The sequence below is a fragment of the Lissotriton vulgaris genome, chromosome 7 (genome assembly GCF_964263255.1).
Source record: "Lissotriton vulgaris chromosome 7, aLisVul1.2, whole genome shotgun sequence".
NCBI lineage: Eukaryota > Metazoa > Chordata > Amphibia > Caudata > Salamandridae > Lissotriton > Lissotriton vulgaris.
The window spans coordinates 817,566,361-817,590,101 of record NC_141695.1 but is presented as its reverse complement, the minus strand read 5'-3'; the positions used below and the strand labels follow the sequence as shown (position 1 = coordinate 817,590,101).

At 51.2% G+C, this 23,741-nt stretch overlaps 1 protein-coding gene across 1 annotated transcript in view; it reads right to left on the bottom strand.

Annotated features, from left to right (window-relative positions):
* DNAH17 (dynein axonemal heavy chain 17) overlaps positions 1-23,741 on the bottom strand; it is a 15,539,113-nt gene that overhangs the window by 6,041,724 nt on the left and 9,473,648 nt on the right. Inside the window, exons 48-49 of the mRNA XM_086931082.1 lie at positions 17,036-17,243; positions 16,761-16,926 (exon numbers count right to left, since the gene is read on the bottom strand). Of these exons, the coding sequence (XP_086787208.1) occupies positions 16,761-16,926; positions 17,036-17,243 (374 nt within the window). The remainder of the gene's footprint in view (positions 1-16,760; positions 16,927-17,035; positions 17,244-23,741) is intronic.

Below are 23,741 nucleotides of genomic sequence, written 5' to 3'. Positions count from 1 at the left end.
TGTTGCTCCTGGCTTCTCTGCTCAGCTCCCATCCTCACAGTCAGCTCCATGTTCAGTGCAGATGCCTGGGTGTGACCACTTCCTGTTTGGGAGGTAATTGGGATGCACAGGATTGGCTGATTCCACAATTTCCGAATTTTTAAATCACTGAATCGGTATTTACCGATTCGGTATTGGGATTCGGTATTTACGATTCGGTATTGGGGTTTCGGTATTTTTTTTTACTGATCCATTCCGAATCGCTATTTTTTACCGATTAATACCGATTCAGTAATTTTTACTGAATCTTTACGTACATCTGATATACCGATTCCTTAATACCGAATTGGTAAAATTCGGTATTAAGCAATCAGTATTTCACGATTACCTACATCTAGCCCTAGGTGTCTGATTTTAGAGACGTTAAAAGAAGCCATGTTTGCCGATGTAGGGATATTCCGTGGCAGTAGCCATGAGCAGCCAGAAGTGAGGAGTTTCCTACAGTGCTAATTATTGTTGGAGATCATAGCACCCTCTTGAACAATTTCTAGAAAATCTTGCCTATGGTCTTTGGGGAGGTGGTCCCCAAAGTGCAAAATTGAGTCCCATAAGGTGCGGTCATATGATCCTAAGAGGGCCGGGGCGCTGGCCGCTTTCATGGACGTTTCAGCCGTGTTGCGAATCTTGCGTCCTGATGAATCCATCTTTTTGCTTTCCTTATCGGGGGAGACGATGCAGATGGAGAGGTGGCGTGAGACTTTTGTGCGGCCAAAATTACAACTGAATCAGGAGGAGGGTCAGACCGTAAGAACAGAGGATCCTGTTCAGGTGGTCGGTATTTCTTAAGGAGCCTTAACTGTGCTGATTTTTCCACCGCAGGCATAAGGAACAACTACATGGCTGGATCCAGCAGGCCTGGCGCTAGAGGTAGCAGTGGTCTGGACGCCGTGCATTGGTGGAGTGTTTATAAAATTACAGACGTTGATGGAGTAGGCTTCTCCATAGGAATGTTCAGTTTTGTTGTGCCACAAACCAGGACCTCTTGAAAGGTATTGCTGTCATCAATTGGAGACAACTGAGGTAGTGGCGAATCAGACAATGTAGGAGAGTAGTCTCTGATAGGACGTATCTCTATGGTGGTGACGGCGTGAACATGATCTGGTTCTGAGGTAAGAGTGGCGCCATGAATGCAGTGATCTAGTGGAGGATTATGAGCACCCATGTCGAGATCGACAGCGCAGTATCAAACGTGATCTCCTAGGAGCCGGTACTGCAGAAGTGGGCAGAACAGGTCCTGGTACTATTGGAGGTACCAGAAGCTGAGGTAAAGCTGGTAAACCAGGAAGAAGGGTGCTGCGGGAACCACTGGGTACGGTGCAGGTGAAGCCGGTGTGGGAGACTGAGGTATCTCCACCAATGAAGGAGAGCTAGAGTGCGAGTCAAATGAAGAGTAGGTTCTCCTTCTTTAGGATGCCTTCCCTTGCTTTGACATTGATGATCTCCTCGACGTCTATCTCTGTCATTGACTTGTTGACGACGACCTGCTTCTTGACATCGACCCACGTCGGTGTTGTCTGCTTGATGAAGAGCGAGTTCTCAATGTCGACCTATCACATCATCAACATTTCATTGTCGATCTTCTACCTCTTGGCAACGGTGATTCAGTAGCCCTCGACGTCGACACCTGTCTCGACATCGGTCGCCGCCGTGAAGTGGCTCTCGATGTCGCTTTAGTGGTTCTAGACGTCGAGCGTCTACGTTTTATCGACGCCGAGCCAGTCAATGACGGCGAACCTGTCAACGCCGTACCTCCTCGTGACGTTGACCTCCTCGACGTCGACCGGGACCGTAAGCGTTTTCTGGGTGATAAACGCCTCTCAGACTTCCCACGTCCGCTGGGGGTTGAGGTAGGAGCTCTGTTTGGAGATTTTCTTCCCCTTCGCTCAGAGGTCCCACTGGTTACCTGCTGTTTTCTTTTCTTCCCTGAAGGCTATTCTTCTCCCTGTCATGCAGGGTATGTCTGAAGAAGGTTTTGCAGATGTCACAGGAGGCAGGAAGATGAGAGGAAGGTAAACAAAGAATACAGACTTCATGAGGGTCTGTTTTAGCTTTTTTTCTGCCACATCTAGGACATTTGTCAAAAAGAGATGACATTTTAAACAGGAAAAAAGCCTCTATGAGGATGAGAAAAACACTTTGCTCCACAGAGAAGGAAAAAAGAGGTCAAGTGAAGGAAAATACAGTGAAGTTTGAAGAGTTAAATTGAAGAAAAAAACCTAAAAAGGTCGAGTTCAGTGCTTCAAGGGTCCTGTCAGAAGGAGCCAGAAAAAAGAACTGAGGTAACTTCCTCTGGCTGAGCATGATTGGATATTGGTGGTCACTCTTCTCTTAAAGGCACAGTTTTCTTTTTCTACACTTATAATGGCAGCCTAGGGGCTACTGGGCCAGGCACTTCTTCATATCTGTCTGTTCATAGCAAAAGGGTTTGTTAAGGTTCTTATTCTATGCCATTACAAAAAAGATATATTCTGAGAGCATATGTTCGCAAAGTCCCTTCTTTTGTCATTAAAAGATGATCTCTGCGGACTTCTCCTAGCTGCATTATGACATTAAGTGACTTTTCAAGGCTTTCCTGAAGAAAGGCCAACTTCTTCACTTAAGAACATATTTGGATAAAGTTCTCCAGGGTCACCTTACATGGTTGGGACTATTCATTGCTTATGACTATACATGAAAATCCCCAATGAGAGAAACATAGATCAAACATTATATTTATATCAAGACAAAAATGTAGAAACGGAGATTTGCAGTTTTAACCCTTGGAGAGTCAGGTGCTGTCTCCAGCTGGATCAAGGTGCTGCCCAGCGAGTCGGTCGTATCAAGACCACACCGTATGGAATATTTTGCTGCATCTCGGCCCTCAGCCACAGCTTTGCCGAGTTTTGCCCGCACCTCCATGGGGCATTCTGGCAGCAGTTCCGCGACCGTATCCCACACAGAGTGGGTGTAGCGGCCCAAGAGGCAAGCAGTGTTGCAAGACCGCAGTCCCAAACTCAGGGACGAGAAGACCTTCTTGCCATACTGGTCATACCTCTTTGATTCCCGGTCGGGCGGGGCCGACGGGAATGCGGACTGGGAGGTTGAGGCCTGGATCACCAGACTCTCGGGGGTGGGATGGGTGGACAGGAACTTGGGGTCGTCCGGACAAGGACGGTGGCGTCTGGCCACGTTCCGATCAACAGGCGAACCTGAAGCGGGCCTGGACCACGTGCCCAACAGAACGTCTGACAAGGCTTCGTTAAACGGCAGCAGTGGCTCCTGTGGGCATGACTGCGGTTTGAAGACCTCGGTGAGGATGTTAGGCCTCACGGCCGCGACGGGGAGCTCAAGGTGTAAGGCCTTGGGAGCCCTCATCAACACCACTGAATAAGCAGCTCCCTCCTCCGATGCCACGGAAGGAGGAGAGACAAAGCCAGGGTTAGGTGAGTCGTCCAGACCACTGGCATCCCCCAAATCACCAGTCCAGTCCACGTCATACTGGCACTCACGTGACAGAGGGTCCTCAGACCCCTCCCAACCTTCCCCGTACTCTTCGTCATCTCCATATTCGGAGTCAACGATGTAGACCGGCTCCTCAGGGTTCACAGGCCCCATCGGCGTCGAGCCCGGCGTCGAGCGACGTCGGTTCGACTCCGCGTCCGGATTCGGGGAGGGTATGGGGACGGCGCCGCCCGGAGCAGGCGCCAGAGCCCCGGCGCCGGCCGGAGCCGGCGCAGGAGAACCGGCGCCGCGCGGGGGCGGCGTCTGGGGTAACCCCGATGGAATCGGCGCCGGAGCGGCCGGCAGACCACCCGGTGTCGACCCCGAAGGCCCTTGCGGTGCCAGGGTCGGAGCCGTCGGCGGCACCGGGGCCGGAGCACCCGATGGCGTCGAGTCAGGGACACCCGAACCGCCAGGGCCCCCAGACGGTAGCACTGGGCCCGAAGGCGCCGTAGGCCCCGTCGGAGAAGTGAGTGCCCTCATGGCCATGAGGAACGCCTCAATCTCCTCAGGCGTCGCACCTTGCCCAGGGACCGGAGGGTATGGGGCAGGCCGCGCCGGCGACTCTCGCGGAGCCGCAGGGTTGGGGTCACCCGAACCTCCGGCCGCGTCGTGCGAGCGTCGGGAGGAGTCGGGGGTACAATGACGACGCCCCGACTTCTTGTGTTTCTTACCTGAAGAGCCCGACGAATGGTGACGAGTTCCGGAGCGTCCGGCGCGGCTCCGCGACCGCTCCCTCGAACGCTCCCTGGACCTCCGGCCGGACCGGGACCGCTCCCGACGCGGGGCCGACACCCGGAGCTCGAGTAGCTTGCGGGACCGCTCCCGTCTAGCCTTGTTAGTCAGAGCCCGGCAATCGACGCAGGCGTCCACGTCGTGGTCGGGCCCAGGCACCGGAGGCAGAGTCGGTGATGGTCCGTGACCGACATCGTGCGGTCACAACCGTCACAATTCTTGAAACCGGGCATCCTACCAGGCACCAAAAAGATATAGAAAGATAGACAAAACTTGGTCAAAAGACCGGAGTACTGCTCTTCGGATCTGCGCTTACTGGCGCAGAAAAAAGAAGAACTGACGTCAGCGCGCGGAGGCGGCGTCTATATACTCCAGCGACGTCATCACGGCGCACGACGCCGACGACGGACGCGGAGCCGCAGGGGACGCCTGCAGACGACGCCTACCGACGCGCAGGGGTACTGCTATGCAAAAGTTTCCGGATCCAGACTGACGCCTGGGGATATTCTAAGGTAAGGAATCTAACACTAACGTGTTTCTTTCAGATTGTAGCGATAAGAATCCAGTTAACGGAAATTTGCTCTGCCGAGCTGAATGAGCAACAAGGTTTTGGCACCAAAGAACCTGTTAACGGTTAGAAAGAGCACAACTACTTTAGTATGCTTCCCTTAGGCCACACAAAAGGGTCTGGTCTGAGGGACACCCCTTGGAGAGTCAGGTGCTGTCTCCAGCTGGATCAAGGTGCTGGTCAGTTGGTTGTGGGCCTATTGTGTCCCTAGAGCTCTGAACAGGAGGCCAGCAGACTAGCCCTTGGAGTCCCTCTGGATGTCCTGAGTTCAAGTGCCCAAACCCTCTGACTCATGCAGGAGGACAGCAATCCAGTAAAGCAGAAGTCCAACAGGACAGCAGTGTGAGAAGGTGGCCTGATATGCAGTGCTCACTATTCTAGTGAACACTATGTATCAGTCCAGCAACCCTTATTGATGATTGGTTGTAAGTCAACCTTATAGACCAGCTATCCTAGTAGCGTGGATACGAGCAGTCTAAGGCTAAAGACTCGAGAGGGCGTGTTAAGCCAGCTGTTTACCACACATATACCCCTTGAACACCAAGTGAAAGGACACCACACAAGTGTTATGAAAATAAACAAGATATTTATTAAGGATCACAACAGCCCTGTACTCTTTATGAGGACAGGGTACTAAGCACAAAACAAAACTCTTACGAAAATACTTAAGTTAGCACAGTATATACAAATGCCCGAGGGGCACGGAAAACCATATACTCTGAAAGTGGAATGCGAAATTACTAGCAGGTAAGTACAGTACTAATAGGCTTTGGAATCGCTAGGTCTTGACTATAGAACCTTCAGATTACTTACAGGAGGCCTAGGGGACTCGGGTGCAGAGTGTGCACTCTCACGCGTGATGCGGGACAAAGTCTATGGTAGCTAGTAAAGACAAAGTTAGTGTTCTCGGGCGAACCCGACCTGGTAGGAGGAAAACGAAAGTGGATTCTGACCCTTGGATAGTGGGGCTATGCTGGGGCACCGAAATGCCGAAGTTACCTAGCCCAGGGGCTGCAGCTGCATAGGTCTCAAAAGACGTCGGGAATCCTCGTAGACGGACCAGGAGCCTGGAAGAAAGAAGTTGCTGGCAGGCGACCAGTGAAGAAAGTTCAATGGATCCAAGCCTGGATCGATGGAAGATGACACCTGAAAGCAGAGGGGACCAAGTTCGAGACTACTAGCCAGTAGTCAGTGGGCACCAGGAGGGCACCGGATGGTAGCCACCTCGACTAGGTGAGTGGGTGACGCTGTGCTCGCAGATCTCACGGACCAGGAGGCGTTGTCGGCGACCAGGATGGAGGAGCGAGCTGTCCCACGAAGATTGAAGCTGTCGGCGTCGCTGGACCCAGGATTGGGCAACAAAGCCTTGGCAAATTCAAGCCCACGCGGTGGACTCAAAATGGCGTCTGGAGTGGACCAGGAGGGTCCGGGGTGCCTCTCTTGAAGAAGGAAGCAAGGGCCAGTCTGGAGCAACCAGAACAGCAGCAGTGATGTCGTCGGGCGTCGTGTAGAAGGCCACAAGCCAGCCGGCTAGTAGCCACACAGCGCGGTGAGCACGCAAAAGCAGAAGGGCCCCACGCAGATCGTGGAGATGCTGGAGGGCTGATCTTCGGTGCTGGAACTGCTCAGGGTTGGGGCTTCTCGGACCCCAAAGCACTCACCAGTGGAAGACTCGGTGGGCTTGTTGCAAAGAAGTCGTGCAGTCTTGGCGATCGTCGGTCCCTCGAGGTCTCGTCGCACTCACAGTTCTCAGCTTTGCTGTAGAGGTGAGTAGAGGTCAGAGGTGCCAGGGAAGCCGGGTCTCGTCGAGCTGGGTCGTCGGATTCGTGAAGAAGGACTTGCAGCAGACCGCAGTGTTCTTAGGATGGTGCCCGCTTGATGCAGGGTGACTACTCCTTAGCCACAAGGGAGAATCTTGAAGAAGAAATCTTGATGTCCTTTCGCAGAAAGTCGTGTCTTGATTCCAAAGATGATCTAATTTGAACAGGGGGCCCGCTCCCATCTTTATACTAAAAAAGGGGGCTGACCCGGTGACTAGGTCCTGCCTATAGGTGGGACTAGGAGGGGGGTGGTTACACCCCTCTGCCATGCCGGACTTTCCCCAGGCCAGGGGCTGGTGTGCCCCTGGAACTGGTTCTGACCGGCCTATGCGTAGTGAGCACCGGGGTGCCACTCAGCAGTCACCTTCCTGAAAAGCCCTGCCTACCCAGGATACACAAAACCATGTCTGGGATGGTGCTAGCACCGCCCCGGACAGGAAACCCTTTGTCCAAGCCTCCCTCGCTGGAAGGACTCCCAGCAGCAGGAGGTCAGACTCGTGTCTGTGGTGGCAGCATCCATTTTGTGGAGCTGAGGCTTCAGTTAACTTTAACCGGGGTTCACAGTTACATACATGTCGTGTCCCTCTAGAAGGGTGAAATGCTAACCCCGTCACCAAAATTGGCGAGGGGTTAGTATTCCAATTCGTATGACACCTTACTCGACATGTTTTGATAAAGCAATACCAAAGATAGCATTTAACCGCGAGGATTATAATGCACTTAAGAGTATATGGTATGCGATATCATGGAACAGCTATTAGGACTTGGTTCCGCAAGCTGCAGACAGGCTCAGCTCATGCCAGAGCACCATCTCACACGATTCCAAGCACTCTGCCTTCAGGATTGTCAAGGCCTGCCATAGGAGTGACTGATAGGAATCTGTGTGTCCATTTTAGGGTTAGGTATAGGTATACTACACCTACAGCAAAGGGTGATTACACGACTTTGCCCCAGCTGTCATGCAGCCAGTTGTGTCAAATTTAGGAGGCCAGCCAGGGGTGGCATAATACATGCTGCAGCCCCTGGCAGCCCTGGGTACACCTATGCCCTGAGTTACAGGGTCTGATAAGGTGGCCCAGTACCAATTGGAAATGTACCTAGGGTACATGGAATCCATTTTAAAGAGAGAGCAGCAGGCCTGGGGTCCTGATTGGCAGGATCCCAGGTCGACTATGTCATAAACCAGCTAAAACACAGGGCAAAAAGTTGGGGGCAACCATAGTCAGGAGGTACCTTCCTACACAACCCCCCGCCAAACGAAAGGAGATAAGGCTATCCTTGTCCAGGTAAGCCTCTATTACCTAAGTGGCCATATAAGGAAGGACCAGCTCTGGCTTGGTTTCCCCCTGTGTCATGGTCCACTAGGCAACCCCTCACCCTAAGGGTATCTGAGGGTCTCCACCATAGGGAATCTCTGTCTCTGGTGTGTCTTGGGAAAGTAAAAGGCTGATGCTGGGATGGAGTACTGAAGTGAGGCTCCTCTACCTTTGGGCTCAACTTCCTCCAATCACCATTCATCATGTGTGCCTTTCTTTCTTTAGCTGAGATGCACTGAGCTCTCAGGGTCAGCCTCTGGCTACCTAAAGCTGGAGGCTGAGTCCCTCTGTTTGGCTTACTGGAGGGACAGGTCAGGTCTGGGGTTTTGAGGCCCCATGTTTGGCTGTGCTCAACAGTGTCCAGCTGTGGGAGGTCCCTAACTACTTTTAAGGGGGATCCCTCAGGAGTCTGTTTTATTTTCACTTGGCTAGGTTTACCAGCTTCAGTGATCCTAATCTGCTGATTAAGGGGTTCTTTTGGACAGGGGGCCCTTTGGGGTCCACCACTGGCCTCCCTGATCTCTTCAGCCCTGGGCTGACTGAGGCAGGGTAGAGAGGTGCAGGTTACCTGCTCCAGACTGGGTCCCACCTGGGAAGGGTCCACTGCCATCAGGGGCTCTGCCAGGCTAGGCCTGACTACCTCTGGGGCAGTTCCTTCAACAGGGGTAGAGTCAGTTCCCTGAGGAGGCTGGCTCTCACCTAGTGTCTGGGAGGGGGAAGACTCTTCTTCCTCCTCAATGCTCTCTGTTTGAGTGGAGTGATCCATTGTTTCAGGCTTCACAACCTCACTATCTGTTTGAGTAGAGGCTGAGACCATTTCAACCTTGCCAACCTTTTCAGGAGGGCACTCAGTTTGTGTCTGGGCTGTGACTGTCACAGCCCTCCTATCCTGTTCTGGAAAGTCTGTCTGAGCCTGGGCAGTGACTACCACTGCCCTTCCAACCTTTTCAGGGAGGAATGGTGCTTGGACTGGGGCTGTAGCTATTACTGCCCCACTAACCTGTCTGGATAGGCCTATCATTCTGGAGTGAGTTTCTTGCTCCACCTCAGCCCATGCTGAGAGTTCCAGGTCATTCCCCAGTAAGCAATCTACAGGTAGGTTTTCTGTCACTGCCACTCTCATGGGCCCTGTGACATTACCCCAGCTGAGCTTGATTACTGCCATGGGATGCCTTCTCTTCACTCCATGAATATCTGTCACCTGATAAGTAAAACCAGGGGTCAGTTGAGCAGAGGGGACCAGATGGTCAATCACCATGGTGATGCTGGCCCCTGTGTCTCTGAATGCCTCAACTTTCTGACCATTCACTAAAACCTCTTGTCTATACTTCCCCAAAAGGTGGGGTCCAGTAGTGAAGTTGGCAAACCCCATGCCAGTCTCACAGACAAGAGTGTGGTCAGGGAACCTGGCTAGGCCATAGTCCTCCTGATTGCCCAAAGTAATGCCCACCACATTCTTGGGGGCACTCCCACCACCTAGGGGATTACCACTAGTGGTAACAGGAGGTTTAGGAGTATTACCTGGGGGTATATTTCCCTTATTGCCATTTTTAGGGCACCTGGCATCACTTTTGTAATGACCCACCTGTTTACAGGTATGGCAATAAGGTTTCTTCTGTTCTGAAGGAGTGTTCTGGGACCCACCACCCTTGTTGGAGTTTTGGGGCCCTTGGGAAGTCTTCTCTGTGGATTTATCCCCACCCTTCTCTTGAGGCTTGGTTGATTCCTTTTTCTGGTCACCACCCTGGTTTTTAGGCCTAACCCTGGTTCTGACCCATTTGTCTGCCCTCTTACCCAATTCCTGTGGAGAGGTCAGATCAGAGTCTACCAGGTGCTGGTGTAATAACTGGTTCTGACAATTATTTAAGATTTGCTCCCTCATAATTAGATTATACAATCCTTTAAAATCAGTAACCTTACTACCCAGTAGCCAGCCTTCAAAAGCCTTGGTGGCACAATCAACAAAGTCAGTCCAATCTTGAGACTGAGTTTTCTGGGTGTCTCTGAACAGCATCCTGTATTGTTCAGTGGTTAAACCAAACCCATCAACCAGTGTATTCTTCAAGATTTGGTAATTGTTAGCATCCTCCACCCTTGTGGTGAGGAGCTTATCTCTACCTTTGCCTTCAAAGGAGAGCCACAAGATAGCTGCCCACTGACTCTGGGGAACACCCTGCACAGTGCAGGCTCTCTCCAAAGCAGTAATCCATTTGTGGATGTCATCCCCTTGTTTAAAGGGGGCACTATCTTACTCAGGTGCTTTGTATCAAAACTCCTTTCCCTATTGCTAGGTGTATTGCTGCCACCAGTGGGCTGTAGCCCACATAATTCTTGCTCTCTAGCAAGGGCAAGTCTCTCTTTGGCCAGGGCAAGTTCTTCCCTTTCAATCCTCAGTTTGACTGCCCTTTCTTCAGCTTCATACTCTCTCCTCTTAGGGGAAGACATCCCTCTGTGAGAAGAGTTGAGAGAGCCATTGGTTCGAAGGGATCTGTTAGAGCCTCTTGATAGAGACCTAACTCGTCCATTCCCAATGTTAAGCTGACCTGAGAGTGGGCCCAGGGGTCCCCCAGTACCAAGCTCATGTCTGCTTAAGTTGGACCTGGTTAGTCTACTGACTTCTACCTGTCCCTTATCTGCCTCATCCCCTGACAACTGGTCCTCATCCTCATCCTCAGCATCATCTGCTTCCTGGAGGGGATGGTCCTGGCTATCAAAGGGTCCCTGTAAGGAGGGCATATTCCCATCTGGATTAGAAGGGTCTGGGTTACCAGCCCTCCTGGCATCATAAGTCTCTAAGAGACCAATCAGAAAGGAAGTTGTGGGGTTAGACCCCTGTTTTAGCTTCCTGAGGGTACACACTTGTCTCATCTCATGGAAGCTAAGAGCAGCATATTTAGAAGTGACCTGTGGAGGGTCCACTGACACAAGGGGATACTCAGAGTATCCTCCTTTGTCTGACATGCTGATTCTAGTGTGGTGTAAGTGATGCACCTACCTACACTATGTGTTTGCCTACTGATCCCTTGCTAAGAGTTGCAGCCAAGGTGTGCTAAGCCTTGAGGAGCTGCAACAGCTGGTTCAGTAGAACTCAGAGTATTCTAAGCTAAGTTATATGTACCTAACAGTACTTATGTGATCTTTCAACAAGATATTCTTAGGATACGTGTGGTAAAACAACAGCAAGCTCAAATCCCAACCGCTGCTCACCAATGTGAGAAGGTGGCCTGATATGCAGTGCTCACTATTCTAGTGAACACTATGTATCAGTCCAGCAACCCTTATTGATGATTGGTTGTAAGTCAACCTTATGGACCAGCTATCCTAGTAGCGTGGATACGAGCAGTCTAAGGCTAAAGACTCGAGAGGGCGTGTTAAGCCAGCTGTTTACCACACATATACCCCTTGAACACCAAGTGAAAGGACACCACACAAGTGTTATGAAAATAAACAAGATATTTATTAAGGATCACAACAGCCCTGTACTCTTTATGAGGACAGGGTACTAAGCACAAAACAAAACTCTTACGAAAATACTTAAGTTAGCACAGTATATACAAATGCCCGAGGGGCACGGAAAACCATATACTCTGAAAGTGGAATGCAAAATTACTAGCAGGTAAGTACAGTACTAATAGGCTTTGGAATCGCTAGGTCTTGACTATAGAACCTTCAGATTACTTACAGGAGGCCTAGGGGACTCGGGTGCAGAGTGTGCACTCTCACGCGTGATGCGGGACAAAGTCTATGGTAGCTAGTAAAGACAAAGTTAGTGTTCTCGGGCGAACCCGACCTGGTAGGAGGAAAACGAAAGTGGATTCTGACCCTTGGATAGTGAGGCTATGCTGGGGCACCGAAATGCCGAAGTTACCTAGCCCAGGGGCTGCAGCTGCATAGGTCTCAAAAGACGTCGGGAATCCTCGTAGATGGACCAGGAGCCTGGAAGAAAGAAGTTGCTGGCAGGCGACCAGTGAAGAAAGTTTGATGGATCCAAGCCTGGATCGATGGAAGATGATACCTGAAAGCAGAGGGGACCAAGTTCGAGACTACTAGCCAGTAGTCAGTGGGCACCAGGAGGGCACCGGATGGTAGCCACCTCGACTAGGTGAGTGGGTGACGCTGTGCTCGCAGATCTCACGGACCAGGAGGCGTTGTCGGCGACCAGGATGAAGGAGCGAGCTGTCCCACGAAGATTGAAGCTGTCGGCGTCGCTGGACCCAGGATTGGGCAACAAAGCCTTGGCAAATTCAAGCCCACGCGGTGGACTCAAAATGGCGTCTGGAGTGGACCAGGAGGGTCCGGGGTGCCTCTCTTGAAGAAGGAAGCAAGGGCCAGTCTGGAGCAACCAGACCAGCAGCAGTGATGTCGTCGGGCGTCGTGTAGAAGGCCACAAGCCAGCCGGCTAGTAGCCACACAGCGCGGTGAGCACCAAAAGCAGAAGGGCCCCACGCAGATCGTGGAGATGCTGGAGGGCTGATCTTCGGTGCTGGAACTGCTCAGGGTTGGGGCTTCTCGGACCCCAAAGCACTCACCAGTGGAAGACTCGGTGGGCTTGTTGCAAAGAAGTCGTGCAGTCTTGGGGATCGTCGGTCCCTCGAGGTCTCGTCGCACTCACAGTTCTCAGCTTTGCTGTAGAGGTGAGTAGAGGTCAGAGGTGCCAGGGAAGCCGGGTCTCGTCGAGCTGGGTCGTCGGATTCGTGAAGAAGGACTTGCAGCAGACCGCAGTGTTCTTAGGATGGTGCCCGCTTGATGCAGGGTGACTACTCCTTAGCCACAAGGGAGAATCTTGAAGAAGAAATCTTGATGTCCTTTCGCAGAAAGTCGTGTCTTGATTCCAAAGATGATCTAATTTGAACAGGGGGCCCGCTCCCATCTTTATACTAAAAAAGGGGGCTGACCCGGTGACTAGGTCCTGCCTATGGGTGGGACTAGGAGGGGGGTGGTTACACCCCTCTGCCATGCCGGACTTTCCCCAGGCCAGGGGCTGGTGTGCCCCTGGAACTGGTTCTGACCGGCCTATGCGTAGTGAGCACCGGGGTGCCACTCAGCAGTCACCTTCCTGAAAAGCCCTGCCTACCCAGGATACACAAAACCATGTCTGGGATGGTGCTAGCACCGCCCCGGACAGGAAACCCTTTGTCCAAGCCTCCCTCGCTGGAAGGACTCCCAGCAGCAGGAGGTCAGACTCGTGTCTGTGGTGGCAGCATACATTTTGTGGAGCTGAGGCTTCAGTTAACTTTAACCGGGGTTCACAGTTACATACATGTCGTGTCCCTCTAGAAGGGTGAAATGTTAACCCCGTCGCCAAAATTGGCGAGGGGTTAGTATTCCAATTCGTATGACACCTTACTCGACATGTTTTGATAAAGCAATACCAAAGATAGCATTTAACCGCGAGGATTATAATGCACTTAAGAGTATATGGTATGCGATATCATGGAACAGCTATTAGGACTTGGTTCCGCAAGCTGCAGACAGGCTCAGCTCATGCCAGAGCACCATCTCACACGATTCCAAGCACTCTGCCTTCAGGATTGTCAAGGCCTGCCATAGGAGTGACTGATAGGAATCTGTGTGTCCATTTTAGGGTTAGGTATAGGTATACTACACCTACAGCAAAGGGTGATTACACGACTTTGCCCCAGCTGTCATGCAGCCAGTTGTGTCAAATTTAGGAGGCCAGCCAGGGGTGGCATAATACATGCTGCAGCCCCTGGCAGCCCTGGGTACACCTATGCCCTGAGTTACAGGGTCTGATAAGGTGGCCCAGTACCAATTGGAAATGTACCTAGGGTACATGGAATCCATTTTAAAGAGAGAGCAGCAGGCCTGGGGTCCTGATTGGCAGGATCCCAGGTCGACTATGTCAAAAACCAGCTAAAACACAGGGCAAAAAGCTGGGGGCAACCATAGTCAGGAGGTACCTTCCTACAAGCAGTCTAGCCGAGCATCATCTCTATCAGCAGCAAAGCAGCCCTTCTTCCAGGCAGATCCCCTCACATGTCCTGAAGTGTACTGAAGAGTTGGTGTCAGAGGTTGAATATTTATACAGGTACCTCCTTTTAAGTGTAAAAAGCTTTTAGAGGTTTCCCTTTGAAGTGCACAGGTTTCCTGCCTTGCCTGCCCTGGCTTAAAACTAACTACAGAGGGTATACAGCTCTTTCTGTAGAGACAGACACAGCCTATTCAAGTGTAAGTCAGTCTCTGTCCAGCACTGCCCTCTCATCCTTTCAGTGATGGCTCATCCAGTCACAAGTAAGCACTCTTTTGTGCTGGGCTGTCTAGGAGAAATAAACACTGTCTGCTATACCCGGTCATGTGACCCAAAGACCGGCTGCAGATACTTAATGGCTAAGGCAGGATAATGCCAACTTTCTAAAAGTGGCATTTTTACAATTGTAATTTAAAACCTGACTTGACCATAAGAGAGGAGTTTTCATTAAAATTCTAAAGAGACCAATTATGAACTGGTCACCTGTTCCCATTTGGAAGGTACAGCTTATAAAATGTAACAAGTTAACTCCAATGTCATCCTATGGGAGAGGTAGGCCTTGTAGTAGGGAAAAACAAATGTAAGGGTTTTTCACTACCACGAAATGTAAAACGTATCAGTACATGTCACACTTTTTAAATATACTATCCGCTGCCCTATGGGATGTTGAACACCTCCCCTAGGGGTGACTATATTTATTAAAAATGGAATGTTGGCGCATGTTGCCCTGAACCCTCTGGGCAGAATAGCCTTATACAAAATGATGACCTTACCCCGGTTTTTGTACATGCTCCAGAACACATATCTCTCCTTTGCTAGGTCTTGGTTCCGGGACATGGAGGGTTTGGCCACTAAGTTTCTCTGGGGAGGCCGGCAGCCCAGCATGGTCCTGGCCCACTGCCGAATCCCGCCTTTTGTCTGAGGTCTCAGAATGACAAACCTCCACCTCTACTATTTAGCAACTCGTCTCCATACTATCCACAACTGGTTTAATGGCGGCTGGTCCGAGCCGGTGTATCGCTTGGAACTTCACACCATGGGCTTCTCCTCTATCCAGGGGATGCTTTACGGGCCTTTGTTCCTCAGGCTCTCCCTGAGGTCACGTGTGGAGTATTTCTAGCTTAGAGTGCATCACTACGTCATATTCACTGGGCAGGGAGGCTGACTCAATATTCTCCCTTGTGGTGTGGCACCAGGCTCCGTGAAGTTGCCTCCTTGTCAGGGTTCCGGCAATGGGATCTCATCGGGGTAACCTTGTTGGGCGACGTCTGGAGCGGTACTCATATACAATCCTTTCAGGAATCACAGGCTAGACACTCCCTCCATCCCTCTCAAGTTTTTCCGATATCTGCAGTTGCGCCACGCCCTTCACTCTCACATTCCAGATGGCACTTCGCTGCCCAAAAATAGCCCGCCTGAGGCTCAAGTTATGACCGGCGATTTGGGGAAGGGTGGGATCTCTCGGACCTACCACTCACTCACCAACAACACCCCTAACTCCCTTTCCCTACTCCGAGACAAATGTTAGGGCTAGCTCGGGGCTCTGGAGGATGAGGATTGGAGGGACGCCCTGATGGCCCCTAGAACGATTGCGGTTTCAGCGAATCTGGTCCAAGTTTATTTCTTGCATGCCGCCTATCTCACACACCTGCGTCTTCACCGCGCAGGGCTTCAGCCTGACGCCCAATGCTCCTGCTGCTCCCATCCCCATGCCAACTTCTACCATATGGTGTGGTTGTGTCCTGCGATACAGGGGTATTGGGAATCTTTAACACAAGACCTGACAGGGGTCCTGGGCTGGGAGGTGCCTCTTGATCCCATATGTGTTCTGCTGGGCATCATCGACGGATTGGATGGCTCCAGGGCTGAGAAGCTCTTCCTTAATACAGGGTTGGTGGTCGCCAAAAGGGACATTGCTGCTCACTGGCTGGACACTACCGCACCCACTCTAGGGCGCTGGCGCAGAGGGGTGGACTGGTGTGCTGCACAGGAGCGGCCTCTTTATGTCGCATGGGGATGCCCTAAGAAATTTTGCCGCATGTGGGGCAAATGGGTTGGAGTAATAGAAGACTGATAAGGAGAGGTCTGCTCTATTATTGGGTTTACTTGTGTAGCCTTGATGTCACTGTGATGTGTTTTTGTCCCTATTCTGACAGTGTATAATGTAGCTCTGAATGCTGCTGTTTGTTGTTACATTCAAAACTGAAATACAATTGATTGTACAAAAAAAGGAATGTTTAGGCCTGGGAAACTTTTTTCCCAGGTCAAAACTGCAGTTTAAAACTGCACATACATGCTCCAATGGCGGACCTCAGACATGTCTAAAGGGCACTTAAATGCGTGGCATAATAAATACTGCAGGCCCACTGGTGGCATTTAATTTACAGGCCCTGGATACAGGGAGTACCACTTTACTAGGGACTTATAAGTAAAGTAAATATGCCAATTGGGTGAAAGAAAACTATACTATTATTACGGTAGAGAGCACAAACACTTAAGCACTGGTTAGAAGTGATAAAGTGCATAGAGTACTAGGGCCAACAAAAATAATTCAGCAAAAAAGTGGAGGGTAACTGCAAACATTTCTAGGGTGATCCTGCAAAGAGAGCCAGGTCTAAAAATGTTCCATAAGTTAGATTTATTAAGACTGTTTGAAGTAGTAAATCCACAGTTTTTTACTCTTTAAGAGACGTGTATTATTTTTACCTAACATTTGTCTATAATTGCTTGAGATAAATGAAATATCTCAGTTTGAAGGGCTGCCAAAGAATATTTCATATGCAAACAATCCACTGCCAAAGTAGGGAATTTACCAGTGTCCATGGTCCATGTGCTGCCTTATGAGTGTGTGAGGTGTCACTGTTCCATACTTGTCTACCTCAGGCATGTTCATATCATCAATAAAATAAATAAGTTTTTTTGCTCCTGGTGGTCCATAGTTCCTGCCTGACTTCTTCTCCAGAGATTTTTCTAGAACAGCTGAGAACAAAGAGACAGTAAGTAAAATTGATTCTATTACAAGTTTCTAGTTTCAAAAGAACAGCTTAGTTGCATTTGGTGTAAGAACTATTCTCACAAAATAACTTACACTGCAGCATCGCAGAGGTAGTGTAGAAGTTAAATGGGACAGACTGCACAGCATAGTCATCCGTGTTGAGACTATTGAGTTTATCGGACATTAAGACTGACTTTCCAGTGCCGGCATTCCCAACCAACATCACAGGCCATTGTTTAGCAACTAGTAAGTCCAAGAAATAGCGAAGCCGAATAGTTTCTGTTGTGTGAACAATGACAGCCTGAAAAAATACAGAAAAAATAAACCTTTTCTCTTTCAACTGTTCATGCTATATTTTGTTGGAGAAAGAATTACCCAATTGAAATACTCAACACAAAAAGCAATGTATAACCAGACTGAGTAAAACAAGTTACTTACCTTCTTTCTGAATGCTCCTGCAAGTTACTTCTGTAAACAGTAGTCCCAAGTACCACAATGGATCAGGAAATTGTTCAGTAGTATTCCTTCACCAGCACTAGGTGGCACTGAACCATGTCACCTGTGAGTCAGGAAGCCAGAAGTGGCTTTGAGCATCTTATATATCGCACCACTATTCAGTGATGTCATCCGGCTGAGGATGAAATGGACAGAACCACTGAAATGTGACATACAACAACATCATCCAAGAGGGGAGGCATGAGCACAACAAGAAATCCACTGGAGCTGTTGAACAAGTTAACTACCTTCGGTAACGATATATCTGTAACAAACATTAGTTAGCAATAGATTCCTTACCTTAGAATTAACCCCAGGTGTCAAACTGGATCGGCAAAGTTTTCGTCAGCAGTACCCCTGCGCGTCGGAAGGTGGCGTTGTGCGGCTCCGCATCCATCGTTAGCGAAGTGGTCGCAGAAATGACGTCACGGCAGCTACTTAGACGCTGCCCTCGCACGCTGACGTCAGTTCAGTACATGACTTTCCGCGCCAGGAACACAGAGCCATGCAGCATACTGACCACTGATGCATTGAAACTAGGGCCCTGAAAGGGATGACCTTAACCCTAGAAATCAGTTCGCAGAAACAGGGAGGATGAGTGGGATGGTAAGGAATCTATCACTAACTAATGTTTCTTACAGATATATCGTTATCGAAGGTAAGTAGCTTGTTCATCTGAAAGAAACACGTAGTTATAGATTCCTTACCTTAGAATAGATACCCCAGCAATACCAACCGCGGTGGTGGGTCTGCGAACTAAGATCATACCAGGAAGTCTCGGAGAACAAAACGGACAAAGAAGCCATCTCTCCGGACTTGGCTGTCCAAGCTGTGCAGCGCGGCCCACGTAGCTGCCTGACAGATGTCTTGCAGGGGGACACAAGGTCCCAGTGCTGTAAAGGCTGATGTCGCCCTGGTGGAATGGGTGTGCAGCCCCACCGGAGGCTCCTTTTTAGCCAGAGAATAACAGGCTTTAATACTCAAGACAGCCTATCTAGAGATAGTCCTCTTATGTACAGCCTGGCCTTTTTTGCCACTAACGTTGCCAAGAAAGAGCTGGTCATCCACACAGAACTGTTGTGTGCGATTCAAGTAAAACGAGAGCGCATATTTTGGGTCTAGAAGGATGTGGAGGCGGGAAGAAGGTGGGCAAAGTGATGGTTTGCCTTATGTGAAAAGCTGTGACAACTTATGGCAAAAAAGTTGGATGGATTCGGAGCATAACCTTGTCCGGATGGACAGACAGAAAAGAAGGTTTACAAGAATGAGCCCGGAGCTCACTCACTTGCCTAGCGGAGGTGATGGCCACAGGAAAGCAGTCTTCAAAGTTAAAAGATGTAGAGGACAGGTATGAAGTGGTTAAAAGGAGTGCACATTAAATATGCAAGAACCAGGTTCGAGGTCCCACTGTGGCAATACGAAGGGAATAGGAGGGAAAAGATGAGTAATGCCTTTAAGGAATCTATTTGCAACAGGGGACTTGAAAAGAGAGTGAGACTGAAATAGCAGAAAGGTAGCTCTTGATAGTTCCCAGGGCAGAGCCCTGCTGAGCTAAGGAAAGAAGGAACAAAAGGACCTCTGAAAGAGGGGCAGAAAGGGGATCCACAGCCTTTGCTGTGCACCATGCCACAAACTTGTTCCACTGGCAGGCGTGTACTAACTTAGTGGAGGGACGCATGGCTGCCAGAATCACATTACAGACTTCAGGAGGCAAGTCAAAAAGAATCAAATGCCGCCACTCAATCTCCACAATAGGAGGTGAAAACTGGACAGGTTTGGGTGGAGGACCATCCCCTGCTGCTGCGACAGAAGATCCTCCCGAAGAGGCAGTCGGATCGGGGGATCTATGGTCATACTGAGTAGCTCGGGATTTCAAACTCTTTGAGCCCAGTCCAGAGCCACAAGAATGACTTGGGCCCAGTCGAGCCTGATCTTCTTCAGCACTCTGGGCAGAAGTGGTATAGGCAGAAAGGCATACAACAGAGGGCAACAGCACTCGCAGCGAAAAGTGTCACATAGCGAGTGCCGCCTTGGAAATTCCAACACGCAGAACTGCTGACATTGCGCGTTCTTTTCGGTGGTGAATAGATCTAACCAAGGCTCTCCTCACTGCTGAAAGAGACCTTGCGCCATGTCCGAGTGAAGACGCCATTCGTGATCCTTCATACACCTGTGGCTGAGTTTGTCAGCCCTGGCGTTGCGTGAACCTGCCAGGTGTTGAACCACCAGGGAAATGCCCTAATATTCCAGACATGTCCAGAGGCACAGAGCCTTCTGACAAAGGGTCCACAATCCCACCCCACCCTGTTTGTTGCAGTACCACATGGCGATTGTGTTGTCCGTGAACACCTGCACTACTCTACCCTTGATAGAGGGAAGGAATGCCTTCAGTGCAAGTCAGATCGCCTGGAGCTCCAGAAGGTTGATATGGAGTCATGACTCCGCTGGAGACCAGAGGCCCCTGATCTCCGCCTCTCCCATGTGGCCGCCCAATCCCAGGGGGGATGCATGCATCACCACTGTGTGCTCTGGTTGGGGAAGGGAGAGGGATCTGCCATTAACCCAATGCTGGTTTGTGAGCCACCACTGCAATTGATGTGCAGTGCCCTCTGAGATCTGGACATACTAGGATAGATTTCCCTGATGCTGCACCCACTGGAACTTCAGGTCCCACTGTAGGGCCCGAATATGCCATCTGGCATGATCGACCAGCAGGATGCAGGAGGCCATAAGGCCCAGCAGCCTCAGGGTCATCCTGACCAAAACCCAGGATAGAGGCTGATCGGAATCATAGCTTGAATATCCTGGACTCGCCGGTCGGGGGGATAGACCCAAAACTGTGCCGTGCCCAGAACCGTTCCGATGAAGAGAAGCTTCTGAGAGGGAATCAGGTGCGATTTTGGCACATTGCTGGAGAACCCCAGCAAATGCAAGAGGTCAGCCATAGTCTGTAGGTGGGAGATGACTGCCTGGGACAAGCCAGCCTTTAACAGGTAGTTGTCTAGATAGGGGAAAGCTGGAACCCCTGATCTGTGCAGATGAGCTGCGACCACCGCCAACACTTTCTTGAACACCCAAGGGGCACTGGTAAGGCCAAAGGGAAGCACGGTAAACTGAAAGTGCTGGTGGCCTACCGTATACAGTAGGTAACACCGGTGGGCCGGCAGGACGGGAATATGGAAATATGTGTCCTGCAGATCCAACGTTACCATCCAGTCTCCCGGGTCCAGGGCAGACAAGACCTGAGCCAAAGTTAACATCTTGAACTTCTCCTTCTGGAGAAAGCGATTGACGTTCTGGAGGTGTAAGATAGGACGCAGGCCCCTTTCCTTTTTCGGCACCAGAAAGTAGTAGGAGTAGCAACCACATCCTACTTCTGGCGCAAGATCGCACTCGATGTCCCCCTTGGCCAAGAGGGCCACAACTTCCTGTTGAAGATGTGCCAACTGAACCATATGCGGTAGTACTGCGGTGGCATGGCTGGAGGAGCAGTCTCGAAGGGGAGGGAGTAGCCCCTTCAGACTATTTGTAAAACCCACCTGTTCGTAGTGATTGTGCGCCAGTGGGAGAGGTGATGGTGAATCCTGCCGCCCACTGTCGTTTGATGGGCCTGAAAGACTGGACTTGGAAGGTTTGGAGGCAGTGGTGGCTGGGTGGACTGACCCGCCCACTGGCCCCCTGACCCACCTCGGCAGGTCCCGTGGCCGAGCTTAGACCTTTGCTGCACAGGCTTGTGGCTTTGAAGCGAACGTGGCTGGTTGCCCCTTCCGCGGCCACGAAAGGAGCGAGAATCAAAAGTCAGGGGAAGGCGAGTGGCCAAAAGGCCCAAGCATTTGGTTGTAACCTGTGAATCCTTAAAACGCTCCAACGCGCTATCTGCCTTGTTGCCAAAAAGGCAAATGCCATCAAAGGGCATGTTCATGAGAGTGTTCTGGACATCCCCAGAGAAACCAGTTATCCTCAGCCAAGCGTGGCGGCCGAGTGCCACTGTGTGGAAATCGCCCTGCCCAGCGAGTTGGCGGTGTCGAGGCTACCATGAATTGTGAACTTTGCTGCATCTCTCCCTTCAGCAATAGCTTGAGAGAGCACTGTCCAGGCCTCCTCCGGACACTGAGGGAGCACCTGTGCCACCGTATCCAACCCAGAGTGGAAATAACGGCCCAAAAGGCATGCAGTGTTCACAGCCCATAGCCCTGAATGGATGGAGAAAAAAAATCTTCTTACCAAACAGCTCCAGTTTCTTGGATTCTCTGTCTGGGGGTGCGGTAGGAAAAGCGCTCTGGGACTTAGAGGTTGGGACAACAAAGCTCTCAGGGGTGGTGTGTTGGGAGAGGAAAATGGGGTCCCCTAGAGCCAGGAGATGGCGTCAGGCCACGTTCCTATCCACAGGAGCCCCTGTGTTGGGCCTGGACCAGGTGCCCAAAAGAGCGTCTGAAAGCGTATCATTAAACAGCAGCAGTGAATCCGCAGAGGCAGCCGCCGGCTGAAGCACTTCTGTCAGGAAGTTAATCCTGACGGCCACTGTAGTGAGTTGGAGGTGGAGAGCCTCTGGTCCCCTATGCAGCACAACAGCATAGCTTGCACCCTCCTCCGTAGCCACAGTAGGTTAAGATAGCATGCCAAGGTCAGGAGAGGTGTCAAGACTGCTGGCATCCCCCAATTCCTCTGCCGAGTCCGGGTCAAACTCACACTGCGCTGTGAGAGGGTCCTCAGACCCCTCCCAGTCCTCCCCTTCCTCCAAAGACTGATGAACAGGCCAAAAATAAGGAGGATGGACATAGAGGTAGAAAGGCCCCATCTGCATCAGAATTGGTGTCAAGCGATGCCATTCCGGCGCTGTGTCCACATCAGAGCTGAAACTGGGGGCAACATCGTCCGGGGGCACCAACGATGTTGGAAGTGGTGCCGGTGGGGTCGATGTCAGTGGAGGTGTCACGAGGTGTACCGGCGTTGACCGGGATCCAGGCCAGGATCCTTAGGGGCTCTGCGATGCGGGGGCCGGAGCTGTCAGCGATGCCGGAGCTGCTGACAATGCAGAGCAAGGACCCCCAGTTGGGCCCGAGGGCCCGAAGGTGTGCCGGCAGGGCCTGACGGCCCTAAAAGGCGAGCCTTGGCTGACAGAAAATCCTGCTGATGGGCTGGATTCACCGACGGACCCAGGAAGGGCGGGTAGGCCGATGGCAACTGCATATGCTCCGTTGGAGTCGCCCTGGGTGGCACCACCCGCACTTGCCACCGCGTCGTGTGAAGGGCGAGGGGAAGCCGAAGAGCGATGGCGTTTCTTAGACTTCTTGTGATGCTTCGCCTTACCTGACTCCGAGTGAGAAGACTTCGATCCCGACAAACAATGGTGATGGCTCTGCAACCAGTCCCTCGACCTCCTACGGGACCGGGACCTTGAACGGCGCAGAGCCAACTGCCGGCCTTCAAGCAACTTTCGGGACCGCTCCTGCAAAGTCTTCGCGCCATGGCCCGGCAGTCGGGCACAAATTGGGGTTGTGGTTGCGCCCCAGGCAGTAGAGACACACGCGGTGCAGGTCCATCACCGACATCATGCCATTCCAGTCCCCGCAAGACTTGAAACCAGGCATTTCTACTGCACCAAGAGTCGATTGACCCAAGAAACAGAGACAAAAAGGCCTTGAAAAACGCAGTCAAAAAGGGACTGGGGGTACTGCTCTCTCCGGATCTGTGCTTGCTGGCGCGAAAAAAGAAAGAACTGATATCAGCGTGCGAGGGCGGATTTTAGGTAGCTGCCACAACGTCATCTCGGCGACCATGACGCCAACGTCGGCGGGGCAGCCGCATAACACCACCTTCCAACGCGCAGGGGTACTGCTGATGAAAACTTTCCAGATCCAGTCTGACGCCTGGGGGTAATTCTAAGGTAAGGAATCTATCACTAGGAGTTTCTTTCAGATATATACATCAGAAAATATGTGGCTGCTGACTGTATTTTTCCAGATTACTGGGTCAGACAGCCAGGGCAGCTACATCCACCCCACCCTCTGAGATCTAAGTGGCGTTAGTGTGCTCTCTGGCCTGGTCAGGGCACACCAAGGATTCCATCTGGAGACTCATCACCCCAGTGGTAACTAGGGGTGTACTTAAGGAAGCCTTTTTGGGACAGGTAGAGTCCTCAGTTGAGTGTCCATTCGCTTTACAATTGCAACACCAAGCCTTTTGGGATCCCAGTTCTTACCCTGGTACCCGCCCTTGGACTGTGAAGTGTCTCTGGGCCCACCCTCCTGAACATGTTTGGAGCCTTTAGGAGAGACTTTGTTTTTGTCTTTAGACTGTCCGA